The sequence below is a fragment of the Anabas testudineus genome, chromosome 6 (genome assembly GCF_900324465.2).
Source record: "Anabas testudineus chromosome 6, fAnaTes1.2, whole genome shotgun sequence".
Lineage (NCBI taxonomy): Eukaryota > Metazoa > Chordata > Actinopteri > Anabantiformes > Anabantidae > Anabas > Anabas testudineus.
In genome coordinates this window covers 229,390-247,378 of record NC_046615.1, presented here as the reverse complement: position 1 = coordinate 247,378, position 17,989 = coordinate 229,390, and the positions used below count along the sequence as shown (strand labels likewise).

Genomic DNA, 17,989 nt, shown 5'->3' with positions numbered 1-17,989 from the left:
ATATCTCTCTCAAATACACAACTAAAATAAGATAACAAATTATTGATCCCCAGAAGGGAAATTCATGTCACAGCAGCATAGTCAAAATTAAAAGTCAAATTAAAAAGTCATTGAGTGAGTCAATTGTATTTTTTTTGCTCGTACACTACAAAAAAATACAGAGTAGGTTCATTCTATTCTATTTACTATTATTTATTTACCAAATCACAACAAAAGTAATCTCAAGGCACTTTGCAATGTAAGGTTTAAACCTTATGAAACTAATCTATAGCAGCATAACTAAGAAATGGTTCAGTGTCACCTGATCCAGCTCAGACTATAAAGGAAAGTTTTAAACCTAAAATGTAGAGAGGGTGTCTGCCTGCTGAACCTGAACTGGGCGATGGTTCCACAGGAAATGGTGTTATAATAATGATACACAATTAGGAGGGTAAGATAGTAAATAAAGTTTGTGATTCAATTTGAAGCAACGTCACCAAATGGACAGGTGCCTTTTAAGATGAGAAATTAGGCAGCTCAGTCTGTGGTTCTCCAGGTCACTTACGTTTGCTGGAAGTGATGGAGACTGAGATGTCTATTGGTAGCAGTCTCATTTTCCTTTTAATCCTCCTTTACATACTGGGTGTTACACACCTTTTACGGAGCAAGAGTTCAGGTCACACATAACATAATATGACTGTATCAAGACCATCTGCATCATTATTGATATGATAATGAATGATATTGTTGTCCTTCTTATTACCCCTCAGACTGTGATGGCTGGTTGGAAACTAGTGTGGCCTCTCCCTTGTCCACCTCGTCTAAAGACTGTGAGAGTGCTAAAGTAGAGGAGGAAACGGTGTGTTGTGAGCAGCGCAGCATCACAGAGACAGTCATCAATGGCTCCATGAAAGAAACTGTTAGCCTCACTGTTGATGCCAAGACTGAGACTGCCGTCTTCAAGAGGTTTGCCAAACACCTCCACACAAAAACAGCAACTTATGTGTGCAAAGAATCTATTTTAAAGTAAAACCTTAAATGGGAACCACTGTAATACTGTCTATATTGTTTTTTTTAATATAGCTATGTCATAACCCTCTGTCAGCTCGAGTACCCTAAATGTGTATGTGTATATGGCTAAATACACTGCTTCTGTTTGACTGAACTAGCACAGCTAGTGACCAGTGACTATACTGGTCAGTAAGAAGAAGATTCCAATACATTGTTCACCATGAACAAATGTCAATATTTAAATACAATGTATTAAATTCAAGCTGAGTACAGATCTATTTTTCACAAATTATGAAACTCTAAAAGTTTTATGGCTGTAAGCTATACCTATTAGTCATACAGAGGGACTGTTTATATGTGAGTTATAACAATGTTGCCAATGTGAACTACTTCACTAAGTCTGCAAGTATTTGTCCTCTGTCTCCTAGTTGTTGCTGCATTATATTGTCTGAGTAAATAACAACTGTCTGATTAATTAAGCAACACTTACAACCTGAGCTTCCCTTCTCTCTCTTGCTGTGCGTTGTGGGTGTTTTCTTCAGAGTGTTGAAATGTTATCGGTATGTACAGCCAATCAGAGATCAGCCTGCAGCCGTGATGTTAGTCTTGTCACGTCAACCACCAACTTTTCTTTCCCAATTTTGGTCTTTTTTGGTTTTGGCTCCTTGTTTGTTTCCTTCATTATCTTCATTCTGCATGTGTTTCTACCAAAAGTGTTCTCCAAGTGTAGTTTGTTAGCTGATTACGTTTTGAAACAGCTTGTTCTTAACAGGCCAAACCAATATAATAAATTATGATGGAATATTTGGAATGGAATATTTTATGTAACTATGAATAATACAAACTGTTCTAATCTCAGTTTTCATTGTAGTTAATCTGAATAATGACAAGAATTGTTTTACCTACTACCTACAGTGTGATGACAGGAACATATACATCAGAATATATACATGTACATTTACATCATTACACCTCTTAAATACTTGTAACACTCTATTAAAAACCTCAGTATAAGTTTACCTATAATGTTCATGTAGAAGGATCAATGCTTTTTTACTTTTAGTTCATATATCACAAAAATTAGGTATTCATAAGAAAATTCATTATATATCTTATGTAGCTGGAAAGTGACAAGTGAAAGTGTCCAAGAACTGTAGGCATACAGTATTGAGTTTCAATAGCTTCAATGATTTCTGTTTTTGTTAGTTTTCACTAAGACTGCTTTAAACCACGCATAACGAATGTTGTTGCACTTGGTGGAAGAATAAAATGTTCCACAGATGCAGCCATAACATTTTTATATAGACGCTCCTTCTTCTTAAGGCATTACAGCTAGTTCTCTTAAACAACAAAAGCTGAGTGACTGTTATGTAGCATCTTGATTGTGAATTATATATGAATGTTTGTTGGTGTGTTGCTTTGATTGAGGCCTCATCCAAGTTATTGGTGGTTCTCTGAGACAAAGCAAGACTGGCGGCTAGCACAATACATTTTGGTCCAATCAGTGTCCAAGTTTTTAGGCCTGCCTACTATTTGCTGGTTCTGTAGTTCCAAACAGATTGTTATCATAGCTAAACAAACAAAACTGTTGACTTTCTCCATTTGCTGTACATTTGAATTCTTTTTCTACTTATTAAGAGTTACCCCATTTTAACACCTCCATCCTTTGTTTTACTGTGTGTACTGCCAGTCGGTCTAGCATGCATCACTGTCCACATCTCACTCTGTTGTGTGTGTTTCTTTGCTAGGAGTTGGTTATGAATCACTCTGTTTGGCTTTAATTTATCTTTGTCTGCTTGTATGTTTACATGTACATAGCAGTGATGACAAGAAGAGTGCTTCATCTGAAAAATACTCCGTAGTGGAGGGTGTGGATTTGGATAGAACAGGCATCAGCTCAGCTGCAACTTCCTGTACCAAATCAGGGTCAGACACACAATACACACAAACACCGCTTATTGCGCACCACACAACACTTACTTTTACCTTTTAATGTATTATACATTTTCAACTTGCACTGTCTGCTAAGGCAAATCCGTAATTTGTGCTAGTATGTTCTTGTTCTTCTTGGGGTGTGGGTGTGGGTGGGGGTTAGGGGCAGATTACATTGCACGTTTACTACTTTAGTTTCTATTAGAACATGATGTAGTGATTCTTTATATATTTTATTTCAGACTTGCTATTTAGTGAAGTTGTTCTCTACTTTTCTTTGTCTCCTTCAGTGACAAGTGTCTGTCCACTGTGGAGCTTCCCAATGGTCCTTTAGAGGAAATGCCAGCCATAGAGGATGCCAGGTAAGACTGTTAAAAACAGTTCACAGCTACTCTTAAATTATCGTTATTCTAAAATACATTTACATTTTAGTCATTTAGCAGACGCATTTATCCAAAGTGACTTACAAGTAGGGTACAAGGGTAGGCAGGGTAAGCATGAGGAGGTCTTGCCTAAGGACCCCTACTGGTGGTAGGCCAAAGGTGGGATTTGAACCCCCCATGGGAGGCAGTGATGTTACCACTACACTAACCAGCCACATACACTAGATGTTAGTAGTGCTACTACTAATGTTCAGTTTTGTTGAGTCTCTTACAGAAAGGTGCTGATTCAACTGTATGATCAATTTGGAGGAGTTAGGATTTTTATGCTGCATTATACAGAGAGGCGTTTCAGCTATCTAGCCTAGCCTTTCTGATAAATTGCTGGACATTATTTCTTTCTGTCGTCAAAGAATTCATATGTCTATCTCTGTGTTTCTTACCAGACTCGACCACAGTGCTATTTTCCGAGAGCCAGCTGTAAATGGACCAGCATGAGGGTCACTTAATGCAAGCCAGTGGCCAGCCTGTTCTGCCATGCAGGGCTCTCCTCTGGGTCAGCTAGTGGAAGCCACTGCTCAGAGTTGTACCAATTACACGCCCCCACCAGGACCAGCAATACTCCCATCAGCTCATCACTGACAGTCAGACAGGTGTACAGACACAGGATGAACTGAAAAGCTAAATGAGAGACATGCTCAAATGGATCCAGAATACTTTCTTTCTGCATTTGTTTATATACTATTGTTCTTATTAGGTGATGTGTGACTGATATCTTGCCACTTAAAATTAAATAGTAATGTTGCTATAGTTAAATGATTGTATGAATAAAATATTTTATAAAAAGAAGTATCTATACAGAAACGTAAGATGAATTTCCACAGCCACAAAAATAGCTGATTGATGACAACCAACTACTAAGTTGTTTCTGACACTTAATATAACAGCTGTTATTCATTTTCACCCACTATTGGTCTCTGAGCAAAGCTGCTCCTACAAATATAATACACTTTAAAATCCAAACTTACATTTTTTTATTTTGCCACAGTTATTTGTAAATGTTTTTTTCACTTGTATTCTGCATTGAGTAAGATTTGACAAACATTTTTGTTTTTGTTTTTTTTGTTTGTTTTTTGTTTTATTTATTTATTATGGAATTAAGATAATTATGTTTTGTTACTAAAGAGCCATACCAACCCACTCTCTCCCCTTATTGGAAGCTGCATGCTAACTGGGATCCTACCTCACACCTAGAAGGCTACACGGGGTACAGATTGTCATGATTGGGAGCTGTAAATGTATTCTGAACTTGTGTTTTTGTCCTAACAAAACATCTTCAGTCCTCTTCTATGGCCAAAATTATTTTTTCAGTCCCAGAGACTTTTTTCTTCTTTCTTTCTTTTTTTTTTTTTTTTTTTTTTTTTTAACCAGTGGTTATTAACTTGTTAATCTCTAGGTGATGTCCACATTTACCAAATTCATTGAAAATGCATCTAGGTGGTGTGCAGAACTAAAGTGTGCCAGAGGTCCAGCATTTTATAGACGGTAGCAGGAAAGTGAGATACGACATTTAGAAAAATTAAATGAAATTGTATGAGATAACACTGTTTTGAGTCTAGTGAAGAATTAGATTTTTTTAAGGCATGTTCAGACTGATAACAGCACTGTCTTTAAAAAAAATAAATAAATAGCACCCGTCTTATCAAGATGCAGTTGGCAGATTAGGTGTGGTAAAAGTAGGCCATTATAACATCTCAGAACACATTATGTTGGCCAGTTAAAGCAGTGTAATTTCCATTCCAAAGCTGTAAAATCTTCATATGTTGTGCAGTCTTCTGGTGTGTGACAAGCCTTAACAAGAATTAACAATCTATTACTTCAATCCCCTACCTTTCTTCCTGTATTGTCTTTTATTTCTCAGCCATAACCAACACAACACATCTCACCAATGCAGACCCTCGTCTTTTGCAGTAATGTTTAACTTGGAAGTCCAGTTGGACTAAAACATTGTTGAGTTTGAAGCATTTTAGTGCTATTGTTAGTTTGAACCTCTATGTCTTATGTATCTTTTTTCTTTCATCACCACCTTTACTTAAAACCCTTCCTGAGGTATCAAATTGATTAGAAATTTGATTTGTGAAATTCTTCACAAATCACAAACAACTTAAACCAGCTTGCATTGTGTTAAGACATACTGTACTTTAGCTTTCTTTATAGTAAAGACCTTTAGGCTTTGTTTTGGCCCAACCAAAAGGCTAAATGTATGGTAGATGAGGTGGTAGATGCCAACTTTCTTTTCTCAGCATTATAAATATTTTTTTACATTTGTATTGGGATAACGGAGCAAAAATCAACAATGTGTTTACCTGAAGCTGTTTTTTTTATATATATATATATATATATTTACGTACAATGAGGGAAAGAATTATTTGATCCCCTGCTGATTTTGCCCACTGACAAAGAAATGATTAGTCTAAAATTTTAATGGCAGGTTTATTTTTAAAGTGAGAGATGCATGTTATAAACTGATTTGCATTTTGATGAGTGAAATAAGTATTTGATCCCCTGTCAATCAGCAAGATATCTGGTTCCCAGGTAGCATTACCTGTATTATAGACACCTGTCCACAGACGCAATCAACCAGATTTCAAACTCTCCACCATGGCCAAAGCTAAAGAGATGTCCAAGGATGTCGGGGACAGGATTGTAGACCTACACAGCGCTGTGTAAGAAACAAAAAATAACTAACCCTTGGTCTGGGGCTCCATGCATGAGGAACAGGAAGATCTTGTCAATGATCTTAAGGCAGCTGGGACCACAGTCACCAAGAAAACAATTGCTAACACATTATGCTGTGAAGGACTGAAATCCTGCAGTGCCTACAAGGCCCCTCTGCTCAAGAAAGCGCATGTACGTGTGAAGTTTGCTAAAGAACATCTGAATGATTCAGAGGAGAACTGGGTAAAAGTGTTGTGGTCAGATGAGACCAAACTCGGGCTCTTTGGCATCATCGGAACTCACTGTGTTTGGAGAAGTAATGCTGCCTTTGACCCCAAGAACACTATCCCCACCATCAAACATATAGGTAGAAACATTATGTTGCACAAAGTGGCGATGGACCAGGCCCTCAGATCTTGGGCATCTCCTTCCCTCAGCCAGGCCATTGAACATGGGCCGTGGATGAGTATTCAAGCATGACAATGACCCAAAACAACAAAGGAGTGGCTCAAGAAGCACATTAAGGTCCCGGTGTGGCCCAGCCAGCCTCCAGCCCTTAATGCCATAAAAAATCTGTGGAGGAAGCTGAAGGTTCGAGTTGCTAAACGTCAGCCTCAAAACCTAAATGAGTTAAAGTATCTGCAAAGACTAATGGGACAGAATCCCTCCTGAAATATGTGCAAAGCTGGTTGCCAACTACAAGAAATTGCCACGAAGTACTGAATCAAATCAGTTTATAACTTTTTTGAAATGCATTTTTCTGGATTTTGTTGTTCTATCTCTCACTATTAAAATAAATTACCATAAAAATTTTAGACTTATAATTTCTTTGTCAGTGGGCAACGTACTAAATCAGCAGGGGTTCAAATACTTTTTTACCTAATTGTATATAGATTTTTTAATCTTCATTTTTTCCATTGAACTACTCCCTTTTTCCCCAATTTGAGTTTTAATTTATCTACATAAGTGTGGTTAGAGGAATTTGCAAATGGCAAACCAAAGTAACCAAATTTCTTAAGCTAAGTCAATCTTTCCAGATCGTTTATTAGGTTTGTTTGTTATGACTGAGGTTTTATCACACCATATACAGTCCCACCAGGGGTGCGGGATTTTACCTTAAATGCTCCTAGTATAATACTTTGAATGCTCACTTCGTAACAGTGTAAATCAAGCAATCTTCATACGGTTATCCATGGGCTGTCAAAATGCTTTTCTGCATTTCTGCCTTTTTAACATTGAAAATGAGCATAACCAGCAAGAAAATTGTAAAAACTATGATTGAGATAATGAGGGCTATGTAGGTATATAGGACTAGAGATTATAGATTAGTTATAGATTTTTATGATGGCTATAATTGTTAAGCACTGATTTTTTTCCACCTGATTAAATGTTCCTGCAGTAACAGAAAACCTAGAAAAGGTCAGTATTTTTGTTTTTTTTTCATCATTTTAATTCAACATCTGCGCATAAACCATACAGTAGTTTAAATGTGGTATTTTTTTCAAAGCTAAGATCTGTTAGTTAACGAACGGCGGTTTACACTGCTAAATCGTTTTTTATTTTCCTTAGTTTAAGGTAATAAATTGGTTATGCTTAAGGGGAAATAAAAGTGTTCATAGGATTAGAGCAAACTTACAATAGAGTTAAAAATACAGGAATAGAATGTTTTTAAAATTTATTTTGTACATGCAAAAATTTTTTGAAAAATATACATATGGGTAGATCAGATGGATGTTGAAGTCTGTGTGAGAGACAGTTTGGTAAGAACAGTGATGAAGGTTGTGGACTATGATGGGACAAAGGTGGAGCAGCCTGTTTTTGAGTTTACAGCTGTATACCGAGTACTGAGGTTGTCCTGTAATTTGGACAGTATTCTCTTTCCCACCTCTACTGAGCCAAGAGAACACCCACCAACAGAGCTTATCTTCCTAAGTAAGTTGTAAGTCAACCTGCGTACCAGCATAGAAAATAGCTGATGCCACCACAGGGTCATTACGCTTTTTAACGGGTGCTGCACAAACAATCATATTCTCATCTGTAGGTACACTCAACTGTTCTTTTATACAGGTCAGTGATGTTATGGCCAATTTGCTTTGGTTGCACACCTAGATATTTAGATTTCCTTGTATTGTATTGTATTGTAGAGAGGTGTCAATATTTTATTGAAAGACAGACTTAGGAGGGACAAGTGAGGAGCTATTTAAACACAAGTCAAAGTGACTTAAGGGTGAAATTCAGGGATGTGAGGTTCAAGTCTGAAGTAATAGGAATAAAAATCAAGAGAAATGTCTCTATTATTTTAGCTATAATTGTGGATTATTAAACATCAATGACAGAATCATGTTTACAGCTGAACATTGTACTAAATGTTGTTAGGTTAGGTACTAAGTAAAAGTAAAACAGGATTTTCTTTTTTCTTTTTGTGCTCAAGCCAAACTGCACACATACTGCATTTTTGTAGTAGCAGAGGGAGTTGTTGGTTGTTAATCGGTTTCAGCTATTTTGGTGTTTATGAAATTAACAACACGTGCCTTGGAGGGGCAACAATGAGACAACCCTAAAAACAAGACAGAGGTGGATGCCACTGACGTTTTTTGCTCCTTGTCTTTTCTGACTGTTTTTGCACTAGTTTTGCCTGTGGCACATATTGGTAGCATCAGGCAATACCTGGACCATGCAGAGGTGGCACAGGCAGTCCAACTCCTCCAGGATGGAACTTCAACATTTATTATTGAAGATTTGCTGTGTCTCCCAGCATGGTCTTAAAAGCATGGAGGAGATTCCAGGAGGTAGTCCAGAAAAGCTGGACAGGGCCATAGACGGTCCTTAACCCATCAGCAGGACTGGTATCTGCTCCCTTGTGTATGGAGGAACAGGATGAGCACTACCAGAGCCCTAGAAAATGACCTCCAGCAGACCACTGGTGTAAATGTCTGACCAAACAACAAAATCTGACCAAACAATCCGTAACAGACTTCATGAGGGTGGCCTGAGGGTGGATGTCCTCTAGTGGGGCCTGTGCTTGCTGCCTGGTACAGTTGAGCTGGATGGGCATTTGCCATAGAACACCAGAATTTGCAAGTCTGCCACTGGTGCCCTGTGCTTTTCACAGATGAGAGAAAGCCATGAGCATGTGTGACAGATACCAAAGCGTCTGGAGAAGCAGTGGAAAACATTATGCTGCCTCAGTGGGTCAGTACTGGAGGGACACACAGACCCTTACAGGCTAAATGGTGGCACCCTCAGTGCCATTAGGAGAAAATCCTTGGACCCAGTGCACCAGAGTATGGAAAGCCAATTAAACATTTAATACATATCACTGATATGTAACATAATTTCATTAATACTAGATTGCAAAAAACGTGCAGTAGTTGGATTTGTATGTGCAAACTTGGCTGTACAAGTTGAACAAAAGAACTTACTAGTTAACTTGTGAGGAATAAAATGTGCACTAGTGAACTAGTATGGGCTAGTACTACTAAAAAGCTGACTCATGTCAGTGAGTGAGTTTAACATGCTTGCAAATTACTAGTTTGCAAGTCAAGGCCAAAACCCTCACTAGCCAACTAGTTATAGCCTGTGATGTTACTAGTTAAAAAGTGAATAATGTGGGCTTTGTAGATAATTGGAGTACCTTTGAGGGAAAAGCTGGCCTGTTAGGGCGGGACGGTCTCATCCCACTCGGGAAGGTGCTGCTCTCATTTCCTGTAGTATAGCACATAGTCTGAGATCAGGCCTAGCTAGTCGGTGACTACCCAGAGCTAAGTCCAGGGAGCAGACAAACAGGCTAATCCAAGCGTCTGCTAGCTGCACAGAGTCGTCACTCAGGGTTCAGCATATTGAGACTGTGTCTGTTCGTCGATCTAAACAAAATTTAGTAAACTAAATTGTTAGTATTTCAGATAGCATTTCAGATAGCTTGGAAGGAGAGCATCCTGAACTATAAAAAAGCTCTTAGTGCAGCTAGATCAACGTATCTCGCCACTCTTGTAGAAAACAACAAAAATAACCCTAGATTTTTATTTAATACAGTAGCCAAATTAACTAGAAAGAAGACCACTGCAGATATCTCCACAACAACGTTGTGCAGTAGTGAGGACTTCATGAACTTTTTCAATAACAAAATTGTAAATTTAAGGCATAACATTCAGGCTTGAAAACCGGACAATTTAGTTGTCGCAGATGATAAACTAACCACAGCAGATCAGTACCTACAATACTTTACTCCCCTTGAAGAGAATGAACTAATTTCACTCATCTCTTCTGCTAAATCATCAACTTGTACATTAGACCCTATACCGACACACTTTCTAAAACAGATAATGCCAGAAATAATAGAACCCCTGCTGAAAATCATAAATTTTTCACTCAGCAGTGGGTATGTTCCAAAGTCTTTTAAATTAGCAGTTATTAAACCGCTAATTAAGAAACCTGATCTCGACCCCTGTCAGCTGTCCAATTACAGACCGATATCAAACCTCCCCTTTATCTCCAAGATTCTCGAAAAGATAGTCGCTGGGCAGCTATGCTCCTATCTACATTGAAATAACATACACGAACTCTATCAGTCAGGATTTAAGCCTCATCACAGTACAGAGACTGCAGTTGTTAAAGTAGTAAATTACCTCCTATTGGCCTCTGATCAGGATAGTGTCACGATGCTTGTGCTACTAAACCTCACTGCAGCTTTTGACACCATTGACCATCGTACTCTCCTTCACAGATTAGAAAATGTTGTAGGAATTAAGGGAACGGCCCTCTCCTGGCTTAGATCCTATTTGACTGATCGTTATCAGTATTTAGATCTAAATGGCGATTACTCCACATGCTCTCCAGTGGAGTTTGGTGTTCCACAGGGTTCAGTTTTAGGCCTACTGCTTTTTTCCCTCTACATGCTTCCCCTGGGCAACATAATCTGTAAGCATGGTATTAACTTTCATTGTTATGCTGACAACACACAGTTATATGTTTCATCAAAACCAGATGAGATCAAACAGCTTAATAAAGTTGAGCAATGTGTAAAGGATATACGAGACTGGATGCTAATTAACTTTCTTCTGCTTAATCCGGTTAAGACAAAAGTACTAGTTATAGGATCACATGCAGCTAGAAGCAAGATTTTAGATCACACCATAACTCTAGATGGCCTTTCTGTTACATCTAGTGCAACAGTAAAAGACGGGATTCTAGATTCCAGTCTTTCATTTGAAGCTCATGTAGATAATATCACCAGGACAGCTTTCTTTCACGTCAGGTATATTGCCAAGATAGGGAATATTTTGTCACTAAACGAGGCAGAAAAATGAGTCCATGCTTTCATCACCTCTAGGTTGGACTACTGTAATGCCTTACTGTCTGGTTGTTCAACCAGGTGCATAAACAAGCTTCAGTTAGTTCAGAATACAGCAGTGAGAGTCCAGACTAGAATCAGAAGAAACAAGCACATCACCCCTATCTTATCTACACTTCATTGGCTCCCTGTGAAATTTCGCATTGATTTTAAAATACACCGTCGCTCTCGGCTTGCTCATCAGGGACAACCTGAATATTATGATTCATACACATTCACTGCTCATGTACTGTTCTGTGGTTGTATAAAGCTGCTTTGCGACAATGTCAATTGTAAAAAGCTCTATACAAATAAAATTGAATTGAATTGAATCTCCTAGTATCTACTAGATTACTAGTAAGTGCACAAATAACCTCTAGTTTATTAGTTAAAGCCTCTTTGACCTTACTAACTAGTACGGCTAAGTTTATCTACAAGTTGTCTAGTAAGAGCGAAAATGTTCAATAGTTAACTAGTTGCACAAAAGGCAAATAGGAGGTGGGAAAGGGGCGTGTATTAAACTTTTCTATTGGCTCTCCTGGAAGAATTCCAACCAGCAGAAATTTAACCCCATAAAGCCCTGTGAGATTTCACTGCTGTTAAGTGTAACTGTATTGTATTACCAGTAAAGCATAAAAAATGCTTTGCAGTGCTGGATGCGGGTGTACAATTAAGTAATTTCTGGTCACAGTAATACATTATTAGGCTCCAAGAAAAGAAATCAAAATAACTTCTTTCCATAGCTAATAAGTTTATTTTTTCTATTTCACAATTTTATAAATTATCATATTGAAAATGGTAGAAGAAAACAGCATAGAACTGCTGACCAAATTGTTTTCGGGTGCTTTCCAGGAGAAATGGGTCTAACTTTTTACTGTTATTCACCATAGGCTAGGCCTAAGCTGCCCTAACTTAGTCTTTTCTTGGTCCAGTTCTTGTTGTGACAGATAATGTTTCAGTGTAATGCTGCTTACTTCCATTTGTGGTAGGCCTGCTTGAATACAAACCAGTGTGACATGCATATTATTGAAATCAGCTTGAAAGCACTATATGTACTGGCATATTTATTAATTTAAATATCTTTTGGCTAAGCCAAAGATCTTGGCAAAAACATATATCATAACCTTTTAAGGGTTGCCAATACAATTACTCTCCTTAATATTTATACAACTTTTATATTTTTTAGAGTAAATGTTTTAAAGAAAGTAAGTAAAGCAATTATTATTAATTATGTACTAGTTAAAGCATGCTATTTACATTATTTACAGTACATGTTTGCAAACTTTGTATTAGCGTGTTAAAGCAAGTGCTTATATCTTGGAATTGTACGGACGTAATCTGCTCAATGGTTATCATTAGCTTTACTAAAATCATGAATGGAAGATTTCTTGTTGACTTTCGATATTTGTAAAACTGCAACTTTGGAGTAAATAAATGGTGTTTTGTTTTTGATTTTTAGTTCAATACTTCTCATACCTCATTAATGTTCAATTGACTTTTCATAGTCTCCAATAATGAATGTGGTTCCTATGTATTATGTCTTATATATAACTACATGTTTATGACAATGTAATTAAATACATGATACACAGGAGGAGTAACCCACTCTCCAATGCATTAAGTTTATTGGTAAATTGTCTATTCCTGGCACTAGTACTAGCACTACTTATGGCACTGGTAATACCTGTAGTGCTAGTACTACCAGTAGTGGTAGAACTACCAATGGTGCTAGTACCACCAGTAGTGCTAGTGTCACTAGTAGCACTTGCAATACTATTAGTCCAACTATGCCTAGTTGCACTATTAATAGTAGTAGTGCTAGTCGCGCTAGTAGTTCTATTAAACAATAACATGTTAGCTAGTTAACTAGTTACACAAATATTAATCAGGAGCTGTGAATGTTGGAAGTTCAAGGAAGTTGATTTCGACAAATTTGAAAGGCAAACATGGCAGACGCGATCCTGCGACGTATTAGAAGATGATTTATTGCAGTTGAAAGAGCATGTCATCATGCAGCATGTATTGCTAACATAAGGCGAATGGAACATACTATTAGCGCCGAGACTATGAACGATGTCATTCGAAGTCTCGCAGATCTTAGATCTCTCAGTGCGCCCCCAGCTGCCACAGTGATTTCCATCCAGCCGATCGTTTGTATTCAGGTAAGTTTGGCATTAATATTACAACTAAGATCTCTAATCAAATTAAGCCCATTTTTTTTTGTGTGTGTGTATTTCTATGCGACTCCCAGTGTGTTAAGGTAATTATAGTAATAACTGTTCGCATTGACATTGGAAACCATGTGATGAGTGTAGTCAGAGCTTTTTTTTTTTTTACCTTATTTTACACCTAATCATAAAGCTGCAACAATTTGTGTATTCATAAGCATCGCTGCTAGCCTTGCACAAGAATGGTAAATATTCTCCACTTATATAGCACTTTTCTACCTAGCTGGTACTCAAAGCGCTTTACACTGCGTCTCATTCACACCGATGCAGCTGACCTGACTCACCAGGGGAAATTTGGGGTTCAGTATCTTGCCCAAGGACTTTGGCATGTGACATGGCAGCCGGTGATTAGCAGACATCTGCTCTACCTATTGAGCCACAGCCACTTACATTCAACACTGTTAGCAAGATGGTTTATTAGTTCCACATTTCCCAATTTGTGTTTAATTAACCTGTTATTACATTTTATTATTAAAATAGTGCCTTTATTTTTTCTTCCTTTCTAGTCGCCAGTGTTGCTGTTGAACAATATTTTTAAATGCAAGTTTCCATAGAAAACTGAAAAGATAGTTATTAGACACACATGAAGGTGAAAATGATCTATAATCTATAAATAAATGAAAGCGTTATATGTTTGATTTAACCTTTCTGGGTCATGTTACCTGATATTACAGCTGAAGAAATATATATTTTAAGGTTTCAAGGTTTTACAGTGAGAGCCACGGCAAGAATCTTGGGCTGTTCTTCCTCATTCTTGCAGAAGAAATTCAAGTCTTTTCACATTTTGGCACGAACCAGATTCACTCCTATTACTGATGCTGACCTTGAGGTTGATATCAGGAGACTCCACAACCAGTTTCCAAGATCCGGTTCAGAAATAATAAAACTAAAGCATAATCCATTTATCACAAGTTTAATATCCTAAAAATTACAAAAGTTACTTTATTTTAATTGTCTTGACTCCTTTCAGATGATGAGAGGATTGTTGTACCAAGAAGACAAGTGAGAGAGACCCTTAATCGCATTGATCTAGTTGCTGCAGCCCAGAGATGCAGCCAGGCTGTTTCCAGGGGAACATACAATGTACCTGATCACAAATTGTTTGTGGCAGATAGATGGCCATATGCGTCTCATTTGGTAATCAGGAAGCAAGTCTTGTATTTTTTTATACTGGCAGAGTATTTAATAATCTTTCTCTTCATCCTTTTTAACCTTCAATTTTGAGGTCAAAACTACTGCTGAAAATAGAACAATATTAAGGTTTTGCAATTATTTCAAATATTTTACAGGTGGGAATTTGTGACGCATGCTGGTATTGATGGGGACTCTAGATTAATCACCTACATGAGTTGCAGCACAGACAACACAGCTTGGACAGTGCTGACTTATTTTGTTAGAGCAACCTGTCAATATAGGTTACCCTCCCGAGTCAGGTTGGACCATGGGGGGAAGAACACTCTCTTTGCTCTTTTAATGAACCTTCTGCAAGGACAAGAGCATTTAAGACACATTACAGGCCAGTCTGTACACAATTAACGAATTTAATGCCTTTGGCAAGATGTTTTCCAGCAGGTTGTGCACTACTTCTACACACTATTCTACTCGTTTGAAGATGAACAAATATTGAACCCTGAAGATAACTCAGAAAATGGCACTGCAAGTGGTTTACAAGCCAGAGATCCCAAAAAGACTTGATTTATTCCGGCATACTTGGAACAACCATAAAATCAGATCTGCTAACAACTGTACACCAACACAGATTTGGATGAAGGGCATGTTAGCCAACCGTGAACTGGAGTCAACTGCTCTCAATGTCTTTGGAGATGACCCTTACGGCCAACAGAACCTGGAAACTGGCTTGGCAAGACATGGCATACAGCTCACCTAGTTACAAGCAAACAATGAAGACCTTGAACGAGCAGTGTGTTCCAGCCACAACCTAAACTCTGAGCAGTAGGAGCTTTATGATGCTATCGAGGGAGTAACAAACTCCAGAGAGCATCAAAACATTATTCAAAGAACATAACGGGCCAACTTTAGAACTGAAAGAATGAAAGAATTGACTGAAAACTATATATTCTACATTGACAATGTAATGTGTAAACATCAATGCAGTATAAATACAGCATTTGAGGATATATGAGGGGAACAATATCCATTTTGTAAACACTTGTTTTTTTATGTTCTTTTTGTTTAGTACTAACTCTGTGCACCTGCTAATCAAGTCTCATCCTAATGATGGTATTTTTATCCTCTCTGACATGGATTATGCCTGTCCAAATCCCAAAGAGTCATTTATGCCCTCAGAAAGCATCTGATGCAGTTCATCCTCCTGTGTGACACCTCTTGGCAAATACAAACACACCATCCAGGTTGAGGCGTAGGGCAAACAATGCTGGCCTGGCTGTTGTTTATAGAAGTCAATTTCTTGGAAAGCCCAGGGCAGGGACTTAATCGGCTCCCGTGACGAAAATCAGAATGTCTTTGAATGTCAGTTGAGTTGCTTTGTCTGCCAGAATAAAGTAAATGAAAGTAAAATTTACCTTATTTCTAAAATAAATATATGAAGAGCACAACTAATCATTGGATGACAGTCATTTATTCAATAAATACAGTATTTGCAGTAGACTTATGAAACACAAGCTAAACTTAATGACTTGAACAATGTGTCCCTTTCTAATGTCTTTGTCTTCATTGGTATAAGCAAATTTTCAGTCTCCTATAACATCTCAGTGCCACTGTCACACTAAATTTCAATGGGTTCCTTTGTGTAGCGCATAGATCCGTTCATAAAGTTTCCATAATAATGCTCAAACCCCTTACCAAAGACATAAAACATACCTTCAATCATGTTGAGAACCATCTCCCAGCTGTATATGGCGTCCTCCTCTGCCTCACGGTTGTTGCTTCCTCGACTGCTGTAATTGTAATGAAAGATGGGCTTGAAGGCTGCCTTTGATAGAGGTTCCTGCATGTTGGCGAACAAAGGCAGGAAGGCAATCCGGTTCTTCTTGATAACGTCCCAAAGGTTACCAAAGGCATTAATTCCATCTGTGAACTGGTGTATCATCTTGGCTGTTCTATAAACCAACAGATATAAAAGATGTACTAAAACATGTATTACAGTGAGATTAGAAGTGACTTTGTTTAGGTACACTGTAGGTATTTAGTTTGGAAAAGATAACAGAAATGGCACAAAATTAACATGATTTTGTTACTTACTATATTAAATCACTATTGAATTACCTTTACCTTTCAGACTATACAACACAACTTATTGAGCAGGCTCTGGTCAATCTCGTCTTTACTACTGCAATGTCTTTTTGACGGGGTACCCAGCATGCACTATCAAACTCCATCTAATTTTTCATCAGCCAAAAAGAACATCTTACACCACCGCCAATGGCTTCCTGTAACTGCTGCATCAGGTTTAAACACCCTGACCCCACTAGATATTTTGCTTTGTACCTCACTTGTAAGTCTCTGCCAAATTACTATATGCATGTGTAAATTACACACCATTTTGACTTTGCTTTGCACATCTGGATCAGGCAGCACACGCCAGTTAAACTGCTCCAGTGGTGGCTCCTGGCCACACATCAGCTAGAAGAGGCAGGGATCCAGCGCTTTGATACATGGACCACTGTGTGCAATTGACCAAGCAATGAGATTGCCACCTTCGAAATATTTATGGTGGTCTAATGCTGCTTGGTCATAACAAGACCTGGCCAGCTTTTCCCTCAAAAATACCAAGAGCAGTCTGTACCCCTATCATCAAGAGTCTAGAATAAATCAACAGAAAAGAAAAATACAACAGTTCAGATGTCCTTAAAACATACACACATTAGGTATAAAAAGTTAAGTTAGGTCATTGAGGTTCTCATACCTAAAAAACTCCAGCTGTGGTCCCCCCATGTCATCTCCATCTTCTCCAACAAAATCAATGTATGGTGAATGGGTCCAAGAAAAAGTAACTCTGGAAATGTCTTTCATGGCACTCTCCAGAATTTTTTTCTGCCTGACACAAATTGTGGACACCATACCATCTGAAAGGTGGTCCTCTTTGAAATTCCTCAAAATGGCAAAGTCCACTTCTTCCTATAATGCACTAGGTACTTTAAAAGTGACAAAAAGCCTAAAAAGGGTTGTGGTGCATGGTGGGTAATTATGTGTCAATATTATATTTTTTTATCTGGAGTATGTGAAATGCTCTTCTATTCTCGATTAAAATGTCATGCACTATTCTTCATTAAAACATCAAAACCTGCCAATGGGAGACTGTTCAAAACTTGCAAACTTTCAAAAGGAACTGCAAGAATGTCATATTCTTCCCCATCATCTGAATCATCAATGATGAAATAATTGATAGGAGTCCTTAAAAAAAATATGATGTTTTTTCCTTAATATTTCTG

At 37.9% G+C, this 17,989-nt stretch overlaps 1 protein-coding gene across 6 annotated transcripts in view; it reads left to right on the top strand.

Annotated features, from left to right (window-relative positions):
- The window catches only part of ppp6r3 (protein phosphatase 6, regulatory subunit 3), a 36,256-nt gene extending 31,248 nt beyond the window's left edge, over window positions 1-5,008 (top strand). For 4 of the 6 annotated variants that reach the window (XM_026366684.1, XM_026366685.1, XM_026366688.1 and 1 more), the window contains 4 exons: window positions 750-945; window positions 2,809-2,916; window positions 3,213-3,284; window positions 3,749-5,008. In XM_026366684.1, coding sequence (XP_026222469.1) covers window positions 750-945; window positions 2,809-2,916; window positions 3,213-3,284; window positions 3,749-3,800 — 428 coding nt within the window. In that variant the 3' untranslated portion in view covers window positions 3,801-5,008. The remainder of the gene's footprint in view (window positions 1-749; window positions 946-2,808; window positions 2,917-3,212; window positions 3,285-3,748) is intronic. The other 2 variants (XM_026366686.1, XM_026366689.1) reach the window with 2 other exon arrangements.
- Window positions 5,009-17,989: the final 12,981 nt, after the last annotated feature.